Source organism: Fulmarus glacialis, unplaced genomic scaffold, assembly GCF_000690835.1.
Source record: "Fulmarus glacialis isolate BGI_N327 unplaced genomic scaffold, ASM69083v1 scaffold9646, whole genome shotgun sequence".
NCBI classification, from domain to species: domain Eukaryota; kingdom Metazoa; phylum Chordata; class Aves; order Procellariiformes; family Procellariidae; genus Fulmarus; species Fulmarus glacialis.
Genome location: NW_009220018.1, coordinates 74,023 through 98,022, shown reverse-complemented (window position 1 = coordinate 98,022; position 24,000 = coordinate 74,023). Strand labels below are relative to the sequence as shown.

At 36.6% G+C, this 24,000-nt stretch overlaps 1 protein-coding gene across 1 annotated transcript in view; it reads left to right on the top strand.

Annotated features, from left to right (window-relative positions):
• The window catches only part of LOC104078810 (nucleolar protein 4-like), a 56,012-nt gene that overhangs the window by 94 nt on the left and 31,918 nt on the right, over nt 1-24,000 (top strand). The window contains exons 2-4 of the mRNA XM_009580591.1: nt 7,074-7,253; nt 7,994-8,185; nt 20,200-20,313. Coding sequence (XP_009578886.1) covers nt 7,074-7,253; nt 7,994-8,185; nt 20,200-20,313 — 486 coding nt within the window. The remainder of the gene's footprint in view (nt 1-7,073; nt 7,254-7,993; nt 8,186-20,199; nt 20,314-24,000) is intronic.

Genomic DNA, 24,000 nt, shown 5'->3' with positions numbered 1-24,000 from the left:
TCGCCTCTAAATATACTTCATTCTTCTACTTGACTGAGAATTCTCAGTTGCCTCTCTGTTTTTACTCTCTACTTAATTTCTGAGGTTATTTCTATTAGGGCAAAGTGATGTATTTCAATAATGTTAGTCAATACCAGTGGGGATAGACCTAGGGTAGACTACATTTTAGCTAAAAGGAGAAAATACATCACAGGAAGATCTGTGTTTCAGGGGGGTTTTCAATTATTTCTTATCTTTCAATTATCCAAACTTCTATCTATCCAGATAAATGCTGCTGGAATGGAAGTGTCTGGATAATTTACAGTTTACTTATTGCTAATAAATGTGCTTCTGGTGAAAAGAGTGTTATAAGCAAACAGATAATATGACACAGACTGGCTAATTACTGAGAAAGAACAAGTAGGCAGTCTTAGGAACAGTCACTATTCTCTCAGTGACTACTGTAAAAACAGTTACTCTGGAGAAAAGACCGTGTCAAAGATATTTCAGTAGAAAAATCTTTTTATTTCTTAGTTCCTATTGTAAATAACTGAACAGTTGTCTTCCTGGAGCTCACATGGTTAACACAGCAAACAGAAAAGATCTTTTAATATTTCAGTGTAATACAAGTTTTGTGTAAAAATGTCTTATACAATCTACTCCACAACACTTTACATGTTAGATAACACTTTTATAGAGTCACACCTATGAAACCCTAGATTTCAGCTCTCCATTCTTCCACTAAGAATGCTGTTATCCTCACGCTCCAAATAGCAGAATTATACACAATGATGCCTTCCCATTACCAAGGGTGAAATTTTATGAAGGATCTGGAAGGGCCAACTGTGCTGTAACTAGGGGAGCAAACTGGTCATAGTCAGATGCAAAGATATGGGTAATAGGAGCAAATGTGTGACAAGTTTATAAAAATGAGGTTAAATGGATCTTGAAATAAATGGTGAGATGCTGGAATTGTATTTGAGACTTCACAGTCTTTTCTGTAATGAGAAAAAAATGACGGGCAGTAAAGTTCCACACACATGACAGTATGAAGGTTTAAAGGGGCCGTGTAAAAAGGATAATAACAGTAAAGTCTGGAAGCGAGAAGGGCATAGGATTTAAGAGGGATTATGGAAAAAATGGCTTATTAATGAAAAATAATAGAGGGCTGGATGTCCACCTATAAAAACTGAAAGAAGACTGCTTAGGATAATAGCTGAACCTTAGTTTTGCAGTTATGCCTCCTGCTTTACTGTTTGAATTGAGGAGAAAAAGATAGGAATGTTTGAATTCGTGGTTTAATCTCTTCTAATACCAAAAGGGCATGTATGTGCCAAATGTATTTTACGTTTTCTATTGTGTTATTTATATTGCATATGTTACCGATTTAATGTAAAAAAAAAAAAACACTACCTCCTGTAGGCAAGTTCCGTGCAATATAGAAAATTCACAGTTTGCGCAGGAAAGAAAGTGGAACTCTAAGAATCTAATATTCATTTCAAATATAGTTTTAAGGGGAAGATATAAGACATAAATTTTCCTTAACCTTACAGGCTTAACGTTTAACTTTTGTTTATATGTCAAATAAAATGCATGCTTCTTACAGTCAGTTCACCAAAAACCAGTGTGTTACACCTTTTGCAAAAACCTTGTCGCATGTAGAATCAGTTAGAAATGTAAATGTGAAATAAAAAATTAAAATCAAGTTCTAATTTAATTGACAATTCTGGAAAAAAAAGTCTTCAAAGCAATCAAACCTGATGTCATCAGAATATTCTAATCCCTTTCTGTGTCATAGGAATGGTTTCTATAAAAAAATGTATACACAATAGCACATGGGAAAATACGCGGAAAACCACACCTAATTTGCAAGAGTAATTGCTGAAATTGTAGACTTTTGTGTATTTAGTGGTACATGGGGAAAGACTAAGATGTAGAAAGAGAAGGAAGAAAGGGTTGGAGGTACAACTGAAGGGACAAGCAGAACTCTATCAGCTTTAGATTATAGTTTTATTTACTCATTAAAAAATTTTATTTAGTAACTGTTATAGATATGGAGGCAGATTTCTAGAAGAGAATCATGAATAGCCAGTAGAATGTCTTCATCTCTGCCTACCAGTAAATATTGTTTCACAACTCCTTTCCTTTCCATGCAGTATGGAAACCTGTGCTACTGTCTTGCCAGCTCTTCAAATCTCCAAATCTCTTCAGCTCACAGGAGTGCTGTGGTTTATGAGTGTCTAATATAACAACTGAAAGAATTATACACTATCCAAATAAATGTAAAACTATCCAACTAAATGTAGATGTAAAATGTAATGTAAATGTGAAAGATGAAGCTTCGTTTAAAAAAAAAAAAAAATTAGGCTTCCTTCAGAGGCTTTTTTCCCTGAAAAGATGGAGTCTTTTGTTCCCTTTTGGCATTTTTAAAAAATCACAAAGCCATGATTTTTCCAGTTTTTGGTCATTACAAATAACCAGCCTCAGTAATTAACTTTTGGGCACTGAATAACTTTTGGTCCAGTAACCAACAGCCTTCTTTGTACACTCACCGAGATAGCCAAGAGTCTCTTCCTGTCAGTTGCTGGGGAGAAGCCTCCTGCAATGAGTTCATGTGGCATCATCCTCCAGACCACGTCTGATGGCCATACACCACGGTCTGAGCCTACCAGGCATTAGGACACTATGGTAGACTTTATATTTATTAATGTTCTGGATTACTTCTGCTTTATTTCTCACAAAATAACAGCATGACTTTTGTTGGCAACTGTGGGGTTTCTGCATTACTGTCTTTTGCATGTATGGGGTGTTCTTTTATCTTGCAAATAAGGTGATAAGCTTTTTCTGCTGTAAGCATATTAGAAATCAGTCAAGCAATAAATGAATATATTTTCCATAAAAAGGCCTCAAATGGAATACATTTTGGAGTTTTGGGAGTTGCTTTTACAGAAAGTTTCAGACCAAATAAAAAACATCCAGAGCAGACCAGTAAGAATGATTATGAATCTGGAAAACATGAGTTTCATAGCATGAATGAATTTATTGGGAAGAGAAGATTGAGGGGAGGGGACATGATAATAGTCTTCAAATGTCTGAAAGATTCTTGTAAAGAGGGAAGAGAATGCTCTATTCTCCAGGTACGCCTGTTCTCCGTTGCGATATGTAGTAGATAGGTAGAAAAGAAATAGGCTTAGTACTGATTCTGAAAGTCAGAGGTGGGTGTTAATAATATTTTAATAATTCTGAAGACAGTGAAACACTGATGCAGATTGTCTGGGGGGTGCATGGTGTTTCTGTCACTGGAAGTCCTAAGATAACAACCAGACAAACATGGGTCAGGAACGACCTTCTGACCTTGTTCTGTGGCAGTAAGATGAACTAGATGACACTGTGATGTCCTCCCAGGTCTTTTATTGTATGATTTGACGCTTACCTTACTGCAGGTGACGTTTGATGCTGACTTGTAATGTATTGGAAAGATGTTGATATTTCATGTCACAAGCTCCTGAAAGCAGGTCGTTAGGCAAGGACCTTTACTTTCATTTTCATAAAGCAGAAGTGTCTAATACTTATTATGGCAAGGAAGAGATTAAAATAATGAACTCGGAACCTTCAGAAAAGGGAAAGGACAAAGTGGCCAGAATATATCTATCAACATCTCAGTATTTTTAAGACAACTTTATAATCATCTAAATGTTTGGGGGAGGCAATGTTCTTGGGCTTAGCCTTGGCCTCATTTGTCCTCCTTGAATAATTTCTCATTTTATATTGCTGTCACTTTCTTTTCCAACCCACGTTTGTTAAGCACAAAGGTTTCACCTGTGAAACATCTTGTGTCTACTAATGCTTCCACTCCATGATTGCTTTGATCTTGCATTGCTGTCAACAAGAGACATGTATGCTCCCTCTATCCCTTCCATGTTCACACTCTCCTGTCAGCACAAAGGTTTGTGCTTTCAGGTGGTGAACTGGAGCCAAGAGCTGATCCTGGTATTAAACAGACTGGCAAAAGGAAGAAAAAACCACAAACCCAAAACAGTTTAACTAGGATCACTTCTCCAGTTTAGTTCACTGCAGGACCATAAAAATCTATGTGTTGAGAGGTGTACGGGAATCTGAATGAGCAGGTTCCTGTCTGGCAAAGGTGGGAGCAGCCTTTTGAAAGGACAGTGCAAGACCTACAATTGGGTGTACTAAAGAAAAGTTGTCCTCTGCTGTCTGACGCCATGTTTGTTTAGCACTGTAGCTGCTTAATAGAGTACTAAAAGAAAATGCTTATCAGCCTTTGCACAACTGCAGGGTCGACACAAGTGAGAGAAACAGTCCGTCTTTCTCGGACTCAATATTCATCTGTGTAGAAATACAAAAAGGTAGAAATTTTATTCTTACTTGAGCTTTTGTAACCTCTTCCCTCAGTTTGCTGATGCAACAGCTAGGAAAAAAACCACCTTTTTTTCGTGGTACTGTACACAATCTTCAAATCCACAATGAATAAATATGGATTCCTGCCATGCAACTTTCTCAGAGTATGTTATTCTCCACAGTTCATTTAAGATGCTAAAGTTGTTCTTGAAACAAATGTTTTGCAGAAGACATTGGACAAGGCTTTCTATGCAAGGCTTTCTTTAAAAAAAAATTACTATTGCATTTTTGAGAGACATAGCTAATCCATTTTGGCCTGAATTTCTTTCCTTCACAAAAGCAAATCTCAATCCTGGTGCATAATTTATGATCTTGGCATCCAGCCCAAACATATGTACATACTGAAATCAGTTTTGCATCTGTTTAACTTTATGCACATGAGTAGTCTAATTGGATTTAGTCTGATGAAATGACTCATGCGAAATCAAGTGTTTGCAGAACAAGGGTTTCAGACAGCAGGGTTCTTCAGGGCAGTAGCTCCTACAGCTTTATATGGCACCTAGCACATGAAATGTCTTTTTGATTATCTAGAAGCCCTCTGCATGCTGTATAGCTGTAATAAGAGGTGAAATGAAGAAGTACAAAAGAACAAGTCTTGCAGTCTAGGTCAGATCTTCTACTGCACAGCACTTGGACACAATTACAATAATTGTAACAATTAATTAATTGTAACTTTCTTTTAAAAAAATTTTCTTCTGGGAATCTCTTCAGGATCAAGGAAAATCACTCTTCTTACTCCTTCATAACAGGCTACCAGGCTGCAGCTGTTAGCCTTCTGGTAGCCATTGGCCAGCTTAAATACCATTGCTTATATATGCTAGACACTCTGATAAGTTATAGCCATCATCTCCTATCATCTCCATCAGCCTGATAATTCAATGGATTCAACACCTGCAAGGAAGAGTTATCTGAATGGGCAACAATGTAGATATTCATCATCTTCCCAGAACAAAGTATCAGTGTGTCATGAAAAGGAACAGGTTTTTTTGCAGCTCTCACAAGTCTTATTTTCCCATGCCATCTCACATCTGCCATTCTGAACCCTGGCTAATTTCTTGCTTTGTAACTGTGCAGTCATAGGCTGTAGGAAGAGAGGAGGTGATGCTGAGCTTGCTACTTGTTGAAGGTGTTTGTATCCAGAGACTGGCCCTTCTGTTTTCTTTTGATGTTTTCTCATTCTCCCTATGTCTGCTATAAGGGTCTACGGAATGGAGAATTGTCTAGAGTGTGAAGAGACTCAAGGAAGGGGATGAGAGAGGCTGCAAGATCTCATGTTAGGAGTATTAGGGATTAAAAGGTGGAACTCCATGGGATTTGTGCTGTGAGAATACAGTCTGGGGAGGATATATAAAAAATGAAGGCTTGGAGTATGAGTGCTGTTAAGGCAAGGCAAGGAAATGTGTGGGAGTGACTCCAAAACTGATGCTGTACAGAGGACCAATGTAAGATGTTTTTTAGAAGTTGGAGTAAGAATATAAAGCAAGAAGTATATCTTAAAGATTAATGGGTTTGTTGGCCTTTTCCTCCTACCTCACTGCCCAGCTACAGTCTGTGATTGGTGAAATACCTTGAAATAAAGATAGTTTTAGGAAGCTCAGAATGTAGATCAAGGCATGTGATTTTAAGTATTTGAAATGTGTTTTTGATTGAAGCATTACGCTCCTGACTTTTGGTGACATTTAGGCAGGAGGCACCTAAAAAAAGCGTGTATGTGAAGTTCATCATGTAGCAGCTGAATCAGGACTCTCTGAAGTTAATAAGCTACAGTATGCTTCGAAGCAAGAGAGGAAAATATCGAAATATTACAGGATTAAAATATTATAGAAGTAAAATTGTGCTCTGAATTACCTAAACATGAACCTGATGCCTCTGGTGAAGATATCCTCTGATACTTTTTTGTGACTGGGGGAAAGCTTTGATCTTAAAGTGTTAAGTTGTAGAAAGCTTTTTATTACTGATGTCTTTTTGTGGTCTGCAGTTTGAAGTCTATGCAGAGGAAAGAGGTAACTGAAGTCTTGATATTGCAAGGAAAAATGCACAGTATTGACTTTTGGTAATTGAAAACTTTTTGGTCCTACAAGTGGATACATATTAATGAGATGGTCATCTGTTTTATCCAGCAAGCTGAATTTCTGCTCAGGGGAAAGTTCTGAATGCTGATATGCAAAGAGAAAATGGTTTTACTATATGATTCTCAGAAGAGCATTCAAAATGTTAACAAACCTACAGGTCTCTAATTCATTCTGGGATTTTGCAAGTGAAACTAGAACATAATCATCTCCACGTTGTGAATAGCTTATTGCAGGTCTTGATAATATTTCATATTGATTGGATGAATATCAATGTTTCCTACTTAAATCCTCTTTGCGTAAGAAATTTCTGTATGTAGTAGTTAAACAAGGCTGTATGGCAAAGATCTCATGTTAACTGTAATTATCATAGGTAATTCATTTGTTAATTGATTTGAATTTGCAGCTGGTCACATTTTTTGAAGTACTGAAATGAATATTATTGTGAATTGTTTGCTCTTACAAGGATTATGAGCACTTTATGTTGAACAAAGAATAAAAAGAAATCATGGAATTCTTTAAATGTTTATAAAGCATTTTTGATGAGTAGACCTTATTTCCATGGTGAATTTTTACAAACATATTCTTTTTGTCTATTTTCAGTCCCCTGCACATAGCTATTCAAGCTATGACTCTGGCAAGAATGAGAGTGTAGGCAGAGGTGCTGAAGATCTGTCTCTGAATCGAGGAGATGAGGATGAGGATGACCATGATGAGCAGGAAGATCCTGAGAAGGTTAACGAATCAGATGGGGTAGAAGCTGAGCGACTGAAAGCTTTTAATGTAAGTCCTTTTGCACTTGTTGTCTTGTTTACTTCTACTATTCCTCTTACATTGTTATTTATGGGTAAGTTGAAAATATTAAAGGCACATTAATTTAATTTGCAGGATTTATTTCAATTATTATTTTAGTGCACATTAAACTCTTGCCAACAGACAACAGATTTACTATGTTTTATTTAGAATTTTAAGGCAGAGTGCCATCTTTACCAGTGAGGGAAAAAAAGCTTTGTTCTGTATGTGTGCGTGTGCGCCCGTGTGCGTGGATGTGGATGTGTGTATGTGCATGTTCACCCACTGAATGCAAAGGGGCTGTAGCTAGTTTATCAGAAGACCATTCCAGTGGTCAGCTGTTCTCTATTGCTTTCCCAATGTATGTAATTATGCATGAAAACACAAGCAATTGTTCAAACAAAGAAAAAGTGAGAGTCAGTTCAATAAAATGATTAGCAATCACAGCTTATTGTTAATAATGAAACTTAAGTAGTGCCGATTTTCACAATCTGTTCTGGTTTATCTCGCAAGTTCTGTATCCTATAGACTATTCTTTTCTTGTCTTTTTTTAATCAGCCCCCCCGCAAATAACCCTTAAAGAACTGTTTGCTTAATATTTCTGGCTTCCCATTACAAAGCTCTTCAGTGGATAGAAAAAATGACTTCCTATCAGTAATAAAGACAGGAAGCTAGGAAGAGAAGAGAGCCACCCTCCAAACCCATCTCCTCTGTCTCCCTCTTGCCAACAGATGTTTGTCAGGCTGTTTGTAGATGAAAACTTGGACCGAATGGTCCCAATCTCTAAGCAGCCCAAAGAAAAGATCCAGGCTATCATTGACTCATGCAGGCGACAATTCCCTGAGTATCAAGAGCGTGCCAGAAAACGCATACGTACTTACCTCAAGTCCTGCAGGCGGATGAAAAGAAGTGGTTTTGAGATGGTGAGTTTTGATTTAAAACCCAGCCCTAGTTTCCATCAAAACCCCATATGTAAATCCATGGCACTATTTTGTTTTCATCTTAGTGTCTTTTTTTTTGTTTGTTTATTTTTTTGGTAATACCAGGTCAGAGGTTTCTTTTCCCCTCCTTCATTCTTCCTGAATTTATTCCCTTTGTTCACTGGTTTAAAAATGCTTTGAGACACTAGAGTTCACAAGATGAACTAGTATAGATGTATAGGAAAAGAAGAACAAAGCAAGGCATAAGGAGGGAAACCAAATGATGGCATATATAGTGACTTATTTCCTACTTTAGATTACAGTTAGAGATTTTTTTCCTAGAAAAGTCTTGCAGTAAGATGGATTTTTCATTAAAATGCCTCTGCTAACTGGATTTCTGTGAGCTTTGTAAAAATTAGATCTTGCTAGAGAAATGCTATACCCAAGAAAATGCCCTGTGTAGTAACATCACACTGGCAATGGTTTTGGCTTTGGGTCTTTTCTTGTACATTTTAGCCTATTATTTACCAGTAAAAGTTACTCCTTTGAAATCTTTCAGTTGATATATAGGTGCGCAAAACACATTAAATGATTTTAAAACACAGACATCAAGCTTAGTTTGAGCATCCCAATGGTTTAGTAATTGTAATTGAACCAAACCCCATGAAAATTATGATGGCATACAACTGCCAGTGTTTTCAGACATTAATATTTTAATATTACTCAGTAGCACAAGAATGGGTAAATAGTAAGTCTTCTCACCAACTGACAGCTTCATTATCTCTAAAAAACTTTTGTATTTCCAAAACACAGGAAAGTCAGAAGAAACTTGGTAGCTATACACCTTATGTTTGATGTGTCTTAGCTATCTCTCTGGCCTTTAGATGACAATAAAATCACCTCATCATTACAAATAGATATCATTTAGTGATTAAACATATCATTTTTTTTTTTAATGAATCATCTGCAAACCCATTGATTACGTTAAAAAATTACTGGAGATGATTGAATTTTACTGTTTCTCTCTTTCTCTCTGTCTTTCTCTTTCCTGCAGTCTTTGCAGAATACTTACAATTTCCATATGTTGTTTAAAGATGTTAGCTGACAGTTTTAAAAACAAAATATCAGGTTTATTTGTAGGGTAAGACCACTATTGGATAACACAAAAAGCAAAGACAGAAACTAAATTTTTGTATGTGTTTGTGATTCTAATTGACTGCATGGTTTTATTATTTGAAACATTGGGATAACACTGTTTCTGAACAATGGAAATGCAGATGAAGAGAGACAGGTAGAATAAAGGACATCTGTGCAGATAAAAGTGCCAAAGATTGACTGGTGGTGTGTACATGTCCAAAATAAAAGACGGAAAAACAGAAAGTAAATATTTTTTACGATACACTAAGTAGCATCAAATTGCATCTGCTCACCCTGGCTGAAAATAATTCAGCAACATCAAGTTCAGCTTTCACGATGCCAAATATTTTTATTTTGCTGTACTTTCAATTGAAAATACTTACAAAATTAGCCGATGCTAGCAAGTCTCCTCACTGCTCCAATTTATGGCCTCATTGCTGTCATTATTCACACTGATGAACAGTTATGTAAACTGGCTCATTTTTTGTCATCTGAAAGACTTGTTCATTCGTTTTGCAATATGAATAAGGGGCTTACAGTCTGACTGACCCATAAGAGCTAGGTTAGCTTGACTTCAGTGCACATTTGCAAATGTTACTTTCATATGAATAAAGGTTGCAGGATCAAATTTATTCCTGCGAGGGGAAAAGGAGCAGAGATTACCAGGAACATGATCCAAACAGGCAATTTTTATAGTTCAGAAATATTCCCTATTTTTATATGTTCCATGACAGTTTATGATGGGCTTTATTTCTTTTTAAACAAACAAATTACCCTTTAAAATATTGACTTTGTTGCCCATGAATGGAAGTGACAAGGCACTGGACTCATGCCAAAGATTTCAGCCCTCTTGGGCCTGAAGGGAAATCTGTCCTGCTTCCCTGTTCACAGGTAGGAACACGAGCCTAAGACTATCCAAAGTCTTTGGAGGGCTCCCATTAACTTCCTAAGAGAATAAGTGGTGTTTTATGTTTATGTCTTGAATAATTCTGAAATGTAATACTTATTCATTTGTTGTTTTTAATTATTTTCTGATTTCTAAATTACTGTATCAGCATCTCCTGATTTTAAGCATTTTTTAAAAAATGCTACCATGGACAGAGGCACTTGACTGTATGATTATTTTAAATGTGCTTACCATTTTGACAGTGGAAAAGAATCACTTTGTCTGGATAATAACATTTGTTCAAAACAATCATGAAGGGACATGTTGGTGTTGATCTGAATAAGGTGCTACCTTCAAATATAGCAAAACAGGATAATGATCTCCTCAGGAGCAATAGTGCTACCGTTGTTATATTAAATAGGATGTCAGATAATAATCTCCACAGGAGATGTCTTTTGCTATAGACATATTAAACACAAGTTTTTCATTTTGTTCAGGTTCAGAATGCTACATTTTGAGCATCTAGTTGCAAGAGAAAAAGAGAATAATCTCATATACGGCATATGACAGTTCAGACTGTGTGTGGAACAGTGCAGCTATCTACAACGTCACATTGTAAAGTGAAGAGAAAATGTAAACACTAAGTTAAATTAGTGTAAGACTGCATGGTAAAGATGAAAAAGCATGCCTGAAGCATGCTTCTGTCAGTTATTTGCCATCTGTAATCCAAACGACAGTTCTTGCTGCATAACAAGCCAGTTCTAGCTCTGAGGCAATGGGAAAGGCTCAGTCTCATGAGTGTTCATAATGTTAATTAACGTGTTTCTTAGTATTAATATTTTTAAGAGATTGCTTATTCTGCTTCTACTTATGACAGCTAGTTGTCCATGGACTCCAAGGCAGCTTGCATAGCTTCTTGTTACAAATATTCCTCTGAGGATTTCCCTTTCTACATTGGAAATGCTTTCCCCGTTCGACTGTTCAGCTTGTAATTGTGCCATTTTCATTCTGATACAAGCATATTCCTCAACAAGGCACTGTCAAAGTTTTTCTTGTGAGTTCTAAGATTGTTTTTCTCCTCCCATTGTCTCTTGCGTATGGACTGTTGACAATGTTCTCTTACTAAATTCTGTGATCTTGCTCAGAATCTTTCATTGGGAAGGAAGTCTGTCAAGTCCTGAAATCACTGGCTTTTGGATGGGATCTCCAGGTTGTGCTTCCACCTGCACTATGCTGTAGCACTGTGTGAACTTCTTAAAGTTCTTGATGTTCTTAAAGAAATTCTTTCTTTTTCTCTTCATTAACCCATAAGCAAAAGAAAAAAAAATATATTACTGCCTCTTTCTCAGGGACAGATATTAATGAGAATTCCTTTATACACATTAAGTGTTTTGTGACCTACATATGCTATACAAGAGGAATTTTCTCCCTGAAATGGTCAAATGACCTGTTTCACTAATGTTTTTAAAATCCGCCCTTTAGACTTTTCCCAGCTTCTGTATCTATAGAAAACTGCCAATTTAAAAAAGATAGTAGACAGCTGCTGAGGATATGTGGTATGTATTTATTTAGGTACAGAATCCAGAAAAATTTTAGATGCTAGAAATAATCAAATGAGGTTGAATTGACTTAATAATTACATTTTCTTACCACTATCTGCTTCCTTCCATCTTCATGATCTCCTATCATCAGTCTTACTGCATTCAGTTTGAAAATGCATCTTACAGTATCTTTTTCACAGTTATGGCATTTTTTCTATGTGCATCCCAATGCAAGAGCAAGGTCTTAAACTCTCATTCACAAAGAGATTCTTTCTTTTGTTTAAGCAAAAGGAAATCCTCCTTCCTAGGCACTATTGTAATACAAAGCAATAGTATCAAAGAGCAATGTGTTCTTATGTATTGAAGAGAAAAGGCTAATCACAAATTCTTTTCATTGTCCGAAGACAAGTTTGGATGTGTCAGAGAAGAGGAGTCACACTATGCCTGAAGACAGTTCCTCAGTTAGATCCCAGTGTTGTTCATCCCAGCTCCTTCTGTCCTATTGCCAGCCTCAATAACAAATAACTAAGCTCTATATCTTTCACTGCTTCTGTCATTTGGTTGTGTCAATTGGCCATAAGAGATGTTTTAACGGTTTGCAGCTGTGCACGTGTTGATCGAGGTGTTTTAAATGTGTCTAGTGGCTTGGAGTGCTTCTATATTGTGATTGAGCAACTTTGGTGGGGACTGGTTTTCAGAAGGGGGTATGTTTTCTGTAATCTGCCTCGTTAAGATTTCTTGGGATAGATATCTAGCCTTTGTTTTTAAGTTTTAGCTTTAGAGAGAGGAAGCTTTCATTATTTACTGAATTTAGTGCTGAATAGTCCAGCTGCCCTCGCAGTTGCATGGCTTTTCAGTCCTCCAGGGCTTATATGCCTGGAAAGGTCATAAGCATTTTCAGGAAGATGAGGGTCTGTTGGTCCAGGGGTGCATACCTAATCTTGATTAACAAACTGGGAAGCATTAAGAAAACTATCACAAGAACAGTTACATGAAGATATACAAATAATAATAGAGTTGTTGCTTTATACTATACCCCCAAACTCCGTTGACTGGTCACTTTCCTTTCTAAGCATCTCACCCTTGTTAGACAGTGGTTAGCTTATGTAAGTCTGATGGGCAACCTGGTTGAAAAAGGGCAAAGCTACTCTCTGACAAACTTTGACTTTTTGCATTAGGTCTCACATATCCTTAAAAAAACAATTTTAGAAAGAGTTTCCCTAAGGCTCTTAAATATTTTTTTCCCCCACAGAACAGTTAAGTGAATACTAATGTGATTTTTCAGAAATGCTTTTTCAATCTGTCTCAGATACCTTTTGCTTTTCAATAACTTTTGCAAGTATAGGCAATTTTGGAAAAGTGAGTGGCAGAAGTTACATTTTTTCCAGTAACCTTGGAAAATGTGAAGAAGTTAGCTTTGAAAAAGGCATGATATTTGGAAAAAGACTGAAAACTAAAAAATGAAAAATACCTAGCAACCTGATAGTAATTAGTCTTTTACATTCTATGAGAGAGGAAAAGATAAGCATGCACTATTGACATTTGTTTCACTTTTTTATTGAATTTAGAAGAAAAACAATCCCCTCCAAAACGGCAGTAAGTTCTGATATAGAAAAAAAACCTTTTTTATTGGAAAAAAAAAAAAAAAAACTGGGGTAGAAGAATGTTCACCCTGATTACTTGTAAGTTTAAAATCAGGAAAAAAATAGTAAATATGTCTGTTTTTCTTATGCTGTGATTCTGACTTAGATTGTGACCTCTGCCGCAATGTTATTTGATTAGCTGGTTTGTGCCAGTAGCTTAAGGGTAGGGAGCCAGTTCAATGTATTTGTTTAGGGGAAACAGGAAATAATGTTAAATCAGACCCAGTTTTTCCTAGTCCTCTGGAGTTTTGTTTGCTGTTGGAGTGTCCAATCCAATCCCCACCTAACTCAGGAGGAATTAGTTCAGCGTGACAATTCCTGGGGTTCTCTGTCACTCTGAAATACCAGATAAATTGGGATAGAGGTAATCTTACCTAAGTTTGCTAAAGAAATTAGGTGACTTGGGCTCCCTCAGCAATCAGTGAAGCGCTTAGATGAACTAATTCAGAGAGATTCATCCCCAGCTGTCTCATGAGTCAACTTCTGGAGATACCTGTCTGAATGAAACAAAAAAGAAGCCTAGATGACTAGTTTAGACAAAATACTTGAGTTTTAGGTGGATAAAGTCAGATGGATCTTCTTTGTGTTATTCACATAAGTCATTTAAAATTTCCACTAGCCCCACTGAAACTGGTCTCAGACTTAGCCCTGTATGTAGGCATAGCAGTGGCAGAAGCAGTAGCAGAACGGTGGTTGATTGGAATGTGTCACTTGCTTAACATTTAGACAGGAATATGGATATGTTAAGATATATATAGATATATTTAGGTGCTGTCATAATCAAGGTGCAACACGCAATGTTTCAATTAAATGTACTTTAAAGCTGAAAACCTAAAAAAGCATTGTGAACATCGCTGAACATTTTAAAAAGCCTCTTCTGCCATTTAAGAAAATATTTCTAGTTATTTCTTGGAATTCTTTAGCAGGTGTTACAATTGAGTATTTATCACAAGACTGCAAGACTGAGCAAAATATTTCAAAACCCAGCCTGAAGTGCTACAAGCATTAAAATGCCAGTCCAGTTGTTCATATTTCACTATTCTGTACTAACAATTATAAAAGTACATCCAATAGAGTGCAGTACTGTACTTCAGACGGTAAATTTGAAAATACTCTGTAGAAAGGTTTCTGAATCCTTTGTAGCCGTGCAGTGTAGGGCAGTTCTGTGTCATACATTTGACTGCATTACAGTGAGTAAAAAATTTCATTTGAAGATAATGTGTACACTGTCTTGCAAAGTATTTTGGATGTTTTCTATGAAAAAATGCTGTTTAGGTATTGCATACTGTTATAAATATTTTGGGGATTTTAACACATGGTCTTAGATCTTAATAAGTTATTATGAAAGACTTAGATCTTAATAAGAAATATGAATAATATGAAAGTCTTAGATCTTAATAAGTTATTATGAAAGACCTTACGATACCTGAGGAAAAAGCTGACATGCAGGAGAACACTAGGGAGTATCATGTTGTTAGGAGCCCAACATGCAAAGAAGTGCTTAGTGGTACCTCTGGAAAAACTCAGTTACTGTCAGTGAGGCATCTTAGGCATTCATCTTCACCTTCGGATGTCAAATCACTCTGGAAAATTTGGGACTTTTTTTTTCGAGTTTGAGTAATAGTTAAAATATTTTCTCTTCCACACATTTATATTAGAGTTCATACATTTATATTAGGGTCCCTATGAACAAAATGAAGTAACTTGTATATGTATGTGCTTGCAACTGTCTTATACTGAAAGATCTCCTTTTCAGTGCTAATTGGCCTTAACTAGAAGGTAGTATCTATGCACAAATGTCAGGTTATAAAGTTTGGTATTTTAGCAGGTGTGCATGTTTGCCCATTATCTGACATAATAGATTGCTGTATTTTTTCAGAACTGAGTCAGACTGGTGTAACGTGTAAAAGTATCTAGACCAAGCTTCTGTATGACAACTTTGGCTTTTATTTTTAAGTAAATATTGGATCTCACAAAAAATGCCAAGATAGTAACTTTAGAGACGACAGATCTTTAACCACAGGACAGCACGTACAGCAGATTGCAAACTTCTTTTTGGTGAATATACTGCTCCTAGTGGTTTAGACTGAAATATAATCCATCTGTTATATCAATAGTTGGTAGATTTATACTAAAAATGTACATTTGAAAGTAGAACACAGCAGTTTTTTAGATTCCATATAGAAATACAGGAATTGTGAATATGCCAAAAAGGGTATTTTATGTTTCCCATGAAGATACTGCAAAGATACCTCACTTCAAACAGATGATACTTTAAACCTCACTTTAAACCGATGGTACTGTATACAGTGGTGTACTGCAAATGAGTATTTTACAGCATGTTGAAAGTGCTAGTCTCTTTTATGTTAAGAAATCAGAGATTATACTAATAGAGTTAATTTCTAGAAAATCTGGGCCAAGGATTTCTGATTTCAACTACTAAAAAACAGCAACCTTGCAGGACTACTCCATAACTCCAGAAAGGCTTGTGGTAAGATGCTTTGTGAGAGCCAGATCTAAAGACCACCAAAGCCATGGAAGGATCTTCATTAGCTTTAATGTTCTTTAAAGCAGACCAACAGTTATTTGATGACAAAGAAGTATTGGCTAATTTGATTTTGCATTAAGAAATCTGCAAAAGTATATCTGTCAATAATTTGTACACTCTTCAGAAAGACATAAGGGGATGAGTGTATAAAGTCTTCATATCAATTTGCACAAAAATGATTTCTCTTAAAACCATGCAAATGTTCCTGTCCAATATGGTGGCTAAGTATGCTTGTTACTTTGTCATCATCATTGTCTACAGGCTCTGTGGTGGTCTCAAGAATCAGGTTTAAATTGCCTTGAAATGCACTTTCAAATATGAGAGGACTGGAGGTGCTTGATCATCTCCCTTGGGCTACTGAGGGAATTTCAACCACTGCCTGAATGTCAGTCGCTTCAAAAGATGTTAAAAACAGAGGCATCTGCATGTACATGAAATCTAGCAGGTTTTCCTTACATTTTTTGTCAAAATGCTCTTCACCTACGTGTTAGAGGCTGAATGTTAGTTGCGTGTCAGCTGAAAAGATGTACAAAACCAAAGAACAATATGTGTTTAAAACATGGCTGCTGTCTTAGTGCAGTCACAAGCAGTATTGTGTTTCCAAGTAAATACGAAGGAATTCTGTATGCTGCTGCTGTGTGATGGACAGAGGCATATAGTCTTCTCAGAAGGTCAGTAATAAGCTGTTTACCAGATTCCCTCTAAGTTTCATTCATCTCTTCACCTGAAAGTTACTATAAAATTTTCACATGCCTCTTTTCTACCTGTCATTGTTTCGAAATGACAAAAATGTTATCCTGCCTTCTGATTTTGCCATGTGAATCGCTTATTTTGGTAGACGGAAGTTTAGAGGCTTGCTTCTTTTCTGTTGTTTTACACATGGGTAGTTCCAGTATAGTTATTTCCCGCTTTGCATCACTGTGAAGTGAAAGAAATACCAGACTGGGGCTGTGAATTTTATGTATCAAACAACACTAGGTGTATTCTGCCAGGTAAAGCTGGTCAGGAATTTTTTGATAATGCCTTTTTTTTTTTTCCCCCTTTAAGAAATGTTAGTTTGTCCAAGGTTTGCTGTTTTGACATACTCCGGTAAAATGAAACCTGGTTTTCTGCTAGTCCAGTGGGCAGGTTGTGGATCCAGGGATTGTGGGGGGAACCTGGGAGCCCTTGGAAATAAGGACTCCTTGGCTCCCACATTTCCTGCTGTAGTCCCAAACATGCAGAAACCAGCACTCAGCTCTCAGCTCTGCAGAAGGGATCCTGGGAACCTAGAAAATGTTGGTTTGGCTGAGATCTGCAGGCTCCCTTCTGCAGAACTGAATGATGTTGCCTTTGCCATGTTTCCCAAGGCTTTTGTGTCTCACCTTCAGGGAGGGAGTTGGGAAATGTTCAGAACCCCAGAAGGACTGGGATGCTTGAGCTTCTTACAGACATGGTTTTATAGCTGGTAGTCATGACAGAGATCATGAATAATCAGAAGTATAGAAGATGAAGAAGTTAAGCTAAGCCAGAAGGGGCCTCTGAGCTTAGAAGATGGGGCTATTAATTCAGTTTATTTAAAAACATCTTTTAAAAAGTGGTTATTTCAAAGCATTTTTTTCCTCTTAGGCAGGGCTTTTCAGAATTGATCTTTTTGACATTTCACAGATATGGCATTTCATGGAACAGAAAATCTTCTTTTTAACAGCTCTGCTGCTAGTGACAGAGGACTGTGTTCGTCTTCTCAGTCAATGCCAAACTAGTGCTCTGCCTGAGTTAAGGTGATAGAACCTGAACCTTAATCAAATGATTTTTCTCCTGTGCTTTGTTATAGTGTTTTGCTCCCCAGGTAACTCAACCGTGCATTCATTACATTCTCCCTAAGGTTCACTTTAGATAGTTCTTGACATGAACATATCAACAGCCAGCTGCAGTGATGAGTGAGAGAAATTATGGGTTAACACGTTATTTCAAGAGGAAGATACTCCATTACCTGGAGATTTCCTCATTTTTGCAGGTACTGATTTTGAGTTCAATATTTCAACAGTGAACACTCCTTTTCAGAGAAAAGCACGTGACTGCTTGATTTTTATGGTAACTCTTTATTTTTTATTTTATAAAACACTTTAATAAACCTATTCTCTCCCTTAAACAAAGAAGCTGGAGGAACTTGGGTTCATTTTACTTTTTGTTCAGAACATTAATTTTTTGGCTCATATGTCACCTTCTAAAAATCCATTGATGTATAGGTATGGTTATAGCTCTAATTAAAGACCTGAGCTGGAGGAATTATCCAGGTGTTTACTCGACATTTTTCAAGAACGTCATTGTATGGCCACTGCTAGAGGACCACACTGAGACTTCCATTCAGCCAACGTAGTCAGTGTATCTTGAACACACATAAAACAGTGCCATGTACATTGATACTTGGCCACCAAATACAGGGAGGGATCTAGTGTGGCTAAGTGATGCAATAACGTATTCAGAATAACATCACCATTCTAGGGAGGCAGAATAATAAATATAATGCTTTGTCAGTGAAAACCTTCTGCAAAGACTTACTCCCTCCTCTGGAGCTCTGAGGAAGGTGTCTGCTTGTGCTGCACTGTTAACTTCTGTAACTGTTAACTTTAGGGTTTAACATCAGTGTCCCTCATCTTTTAGACTGATATATTTTCAAAAGTGCATGGGAATGCATTGTTGTGCAAACTGGAAAGAAGTTCAATAGTTTGTTCTGTGAAATCAATCCAGGTATATTTTATTGTAGTGTTGCAGCCTCTGGTTGTCTTTCTTACACAGCTGTTACACTGACACCAGAGAGCTTGCTCTTGGATGAGTGAGGAGATATAAGCCTATTGCACTAGTGAGGGAGACCCATAAATCCCTGTCTACTTCTAAAAGCTAGTTCAACTTCTGGTCCCAGACAGACTGTGTTCCCATGCATTAGAGAAAGTACAGTGTCACATAAAAAAAATTAGCATTCGGCAGAGCACATCCGAAGTCAATAAATGGACTTCAATTTTTAAAGGTAAAAATGTAGTATTAGTACTGGTTGGCTCCTCAGTTTCTGGAATGTTATGAAAACCATAATATCAGTTGAGCCTATATAATCAATCTGTTCTAAGGTTGTGTAAGAACTGAATGGGAATACTTCAAAACTTGCTTCCAAAACTCAGTGACAACAACAACAAAACAAAAAAAAACCCCAACACCCCAAAACCCCCACACATATGGCCAGTTCCTCAGTAGGTATAAATTTACATAGTACTTTTGAGTTCAATGAAGCTTTGAAAATTTATGGAAGTTCAAAACCAGTTCAATAAATTGCAGTCTCTGGAATGGGCTTATATGTGTATCAGTATCTGTGTTATCATCCCCATTTTCTTTATTTTCTTGGTAGTTCAGATATATCTTCATATTAATGAAGAAGATTAGTTTTTTTGTGAGCTTCATCTTTCAGAAAGATTGTTTTGCATGTAATTAGGAAAAAAGGTATGTAAATATTCTTCTTAATGAACTGGTAGGGAAGACCATATTGGAATTCATAATCAACAATGGATTTTAGCATTCCTTTGTTTTTTTGGGATTCGTTACACCTTTAACCTAAAACATGTAAATGCTCTGAAATTAGTAATGAGAGGTTTTGAATCAGAAAAAATAAACCGTACTAGGCAAACCACAAAATATCTACATTGTTGGAAGGCTGGCATTATCAAAAGAAAAACAGATTTTTTTAAGTCATTTTAATCACATCAGTCATGTTGCAGCAAGGAATGCAAATATTCATATACTACAGATTGAGATTGCTCTGAAATGTTCTGACAATCTGTTATGTTTTGAGTGATGTTTCAACCCTATCACTTGGGGTTTTTTGTTTTGTTTTTTTATGACTATAAAAAACCACTACTCATCTCTGTCACATGCTGTACAGGATAAAAAGCCTTTCAGTTTTCTTAACAAGAATCAGACGGCCAGGGTGCTGCTGGAACGCAGAGAATATGCCACTGTCTGTTCAAAGTACAGCTTAATGAGCCAGACTAAACACACTGGACAATAGAGCTGTGGGGGGAAAGGGCTTCTCATGGATCTATGGATCAGCTGCAGCTTTAACATCTAACTAGTTTCATTTTTCATCTTTACAAGTTCCATTTCCCTGTTTTGTTGATATAAACTACATTTCAATGAGCGGACTTTCCTGCCTAGGTGATGGTATTGTGTGCTTTGAAAAAGGATATCGTGGATTATGCTAGAAATAATTTCTGTGTTTCTTTTTTCTCTCATAGTCACGACCTATTCCCTCACACCTTACTTCAGCAGTTGCAGAGAGTATCCTGGCTTCCGCCTGTGAGAGTGAAAGCAGAAATGCTGCAAAAAGGATGCGGTTGGATAGACAGCAGGTACTGTGTTGTTTGGGGGTCTACCACATCCATATTTATAAATGCACTGGACTCATTTACATAGGATGCCATGCAGAAGGGTGGTGCAATCCCTTCCCTTATATGTTTCTTGCTAGCAAGAATAATTAAAATACAAAAGCTGTAGTTCTTTAAATGAATACACAAGCATGTTTTTGACTATATTTACATAAGCTGTATGAGGGTGCCTAGTATATAATGTCCAGCTGGATAAAGCTATATATTTGCTTTTTAACGGTTGTAGATTTTGAGGGCAGATTGTGTAATCTGCATACTAGAGTTTAAAGGAACAGAACATACAGTATATATAATTTACATAAATAACAGAAATGATGCGTGTATCCGTGAGTCAGTGTGTTTATCTGTGCACATATTCTCTTTCAAAATGTGTATGCATTTGTAAATGTAAGGTGAAATAGTGTGTTTCTGAAAATACCTATTTGCCTGAAACAGAAAAGTTATTGTGACATATACCAAAATGTTGTCAATTACCTTATTAGTGAGTTTTTAAAGCTCATATCAATATTTATTTTATTTTTTCTTATGTGATTATTCACCTATTCTAGTGCATGTTAGGATTTCATTATTTTTAATTTGCTCAGAATTGCATGTTTTCTTTCAATTTATTAAAATCAAACTGGTAGCTTGTTCCAGGCTTTGATTATTTAGTCGCTTCACGGATACAGTGATTGTCTAACATTCTTATTGCAAAGATGATTATGCTTTATTTCTCTTCATGATTTTCATAAAGTCAAATATCTCACTTGTTCCAAAATATGCCTCACTCATGATAGATGAACTTTGTTTGTGGAAAAGAACATTTTTTAAATGAACATTTTTCTTTTATACATAGTCCATTGAGTTCTTTCAGGTCCTGCCCTAACTGAATAAAGATTCCTACACTATCTTTAGAACATTGATAGCTTACGAGCTGAGAGTGGATATTGCTATTTCTTTTTGCTGTTATATTTTTTTATAGTATTGTCATAATTGCAGTACATTTGCTGTAAGATTTACAAATCACATGGGATGTCAAAGTACTGTGATGTTAAGTATGGCTTAGTGTAGAAGTGGGGCTCATACAGTTTGTGCAGGTTTTATATTCTCTCATTTGTTCTCTGATTTTTCAGCAACAAAAAAAGAAAAAAGCTACAAAGTCAATGAGCTTATCTCAAGGAGAACTAGAGGAGACTTGTACAAACATCAGTTGCTTTCATTGCTTTCTCATTAGGAGACTAACTTGTCCTCAGTAATCACAAAAATAGTGGCTCAGTTCCTTGGTCCAGCCAGGGTGAGGCAGAGTTTTTGAGTGATTTAGATGAGTATCCCATAATACTCTCCAGGGAGCCAGAGAGCTGTTGAAAGAAAAACGTTTTTAAAACTGTGGACAGAAGTAAAAAAGATTATTGATAGGATTTTTCTTTCTTTTATTTGTGGTGTTACTGTCACGGAAGGATTTAGTAGCAGTTATTGTTGAGGTGAGAGGTATGTCTTTGCTTTTCCTTACAGAATTCAAAATCTGTAGGCAGAATGGCTCCAAACTGATGATCTTACTTACAATTGTGATGTTAAAGTAGCAAAATTGCCTACGAGGAAGAGGTGTTGGGTTCTGCTTCCTTCAGCTCCCTCCTCTTTTTGGCAGTGAGTTCTGGGAACACTGTGGAGACGGTTGCAAATAGCATCAGGCATTTGATTCGGCAAGCAGTAAATTAGCTGGGTTGATGTAGCTTTGGTGCTTGCAAAACTATTTGGGAATTCAGGATAGGTGTGCTGAATAGTTTTGGCGGGAAAAAATTATGTTAGGTAGCTTCATAAAACTTACAGTGAGAAATTTACCCTGCAGGGCGGAATAGTTAAGTCATTAGAGAAGTAGAAAACCTTGGTTCTAGCCCCAGTTCCATTGAAATTTAATTATTTATTCCAAGTATGTGACATTAACAATGTATATTGAAAGCAAAGCATTCCAGAATATTTCTAAGCGGGGTATTTAACACACACTACTGTGCTTGGTTCTTATGCTGAGATGGGAAGTGGACCTCTATCCTCACATCCAGGGAGGGTGCCTTATAGGTAAAAGGGCTCTATCCTTCTTATCTTCCTATTTTTTTCTTTTACTTGCTTTTAAGTTTTCTTCACTTTTCTTACATATATCCAAAATGAAATATTTTCATTGGATTTTTTCTTAAACAGAGAAAGGTTGAAGAAGTTCAGTTCAGCATGTTGTTTTTACTGTTCCATAGCTCTAAAAAAGAAAAAAAAAAAGAAGCCTTGTTTTCTTGTTAACATGGCTCTACTTTTCCTTTTTAAATGTAAATTTCCAAAACTGGGCATTATACCAATGGGTGGACTCAGGCTTTGAGGACCCTTCAGTGGAAATTTGGGAGGAGGAAAGGGGAAATAAGATTTGGATAATGAAAACTACCACTTCATACATTATATCGAGAGATCTTCTAATGGAGGACAAGCATTAGACAGTCCTGGAAAGTAGATTGTTAAGAGGATCTGGTAAGAGCACTCATTCAGCGCTTCCCCTCAGAGCTGAATGGAAGCGTTGCATTAAAGCTGCTTTATTCCTGCACACCGCACAGTGAAGATCTGCCTTTTATTCTCCAGAGGGGTGATCTGCCTCAAAGTGAGGTGTAATTTGCATCCCCACCACTACCTTGTTCAGAATATTACCAATAAAATGTGCATGTATTGAGAACACAATGAGTGTTATTCCCAATCCTGAGGCTAAGACAAAACTTCAGCAGCTTCCTGAATTCATTTTCTTGCCTTATTTATGCTCTTTCCTCCTTTTCTCCATTTCTCCTCCTCTTCTTGGCACAAGATGGTCCCTGAGCAGGAAGTTCTGTGCATGCTGCATGTAGGTCCCTAATGGAAGTCTGTACTTTGGTAAAATATGAATTTCCAAACTAAATATGTTTTTGCCTACAGTGCTCATTTTAACAATGGTTTGGTGAAAAACCATCTCAATTATTGCTCAGCAAAAAGAACCAGCTTAAAAGTAAAAAATGTGGAAACTTCTAAGAGCTCAGTTTTTCTTTTGAACAGATAGAGTATTGACCATGCTTATGACTATTAGCTGTTTCTTTCACAAGTATTAAACGTGAAGGGTTGGCTTTATATACTTATAGTCCTGTGCACAGATTTGTTATCTCTTCAGAAGAAACCTCTCCAATTGTGGCTGTGTGTCTGCGCGCAAACAAATACTGCATCTTATGAATGACTTTCTAGAAGTACTTCTGATTGATAGCTGGAGTGCTTAATATAGCCCTGATCTAGTGATATTAAGTCTGATGAAGTTAAGTCTGAAGCAGGAAGAAGCCATCCTTCTACCTATATGCCTTAAACTCCACTCACATGATCTTTGTCTTTCCTAACTCAAGGCTGAAAATTTCTGCCTGCAAAAATCCAATTTTGAAGTAAGTTAATGAAAACTGGTCTCACTGGCATCAATTACTTATTTTCAAAATTAGTTTTTTTCATGGCAATAATTTATTTCATAATGGGAAACTCAGTGGGATCTTGTCTGTCAGGAAACTAGTAACTTCCCATAGTTTTTGAAACTGCAACAATAAAAGCATTGTCAGTTTCTGAGACTTCTCTGTAAGGAATATAAATGTGTTTACTAGGTCATGGTAGCTTGGACTATAATGCTTTGGCTGT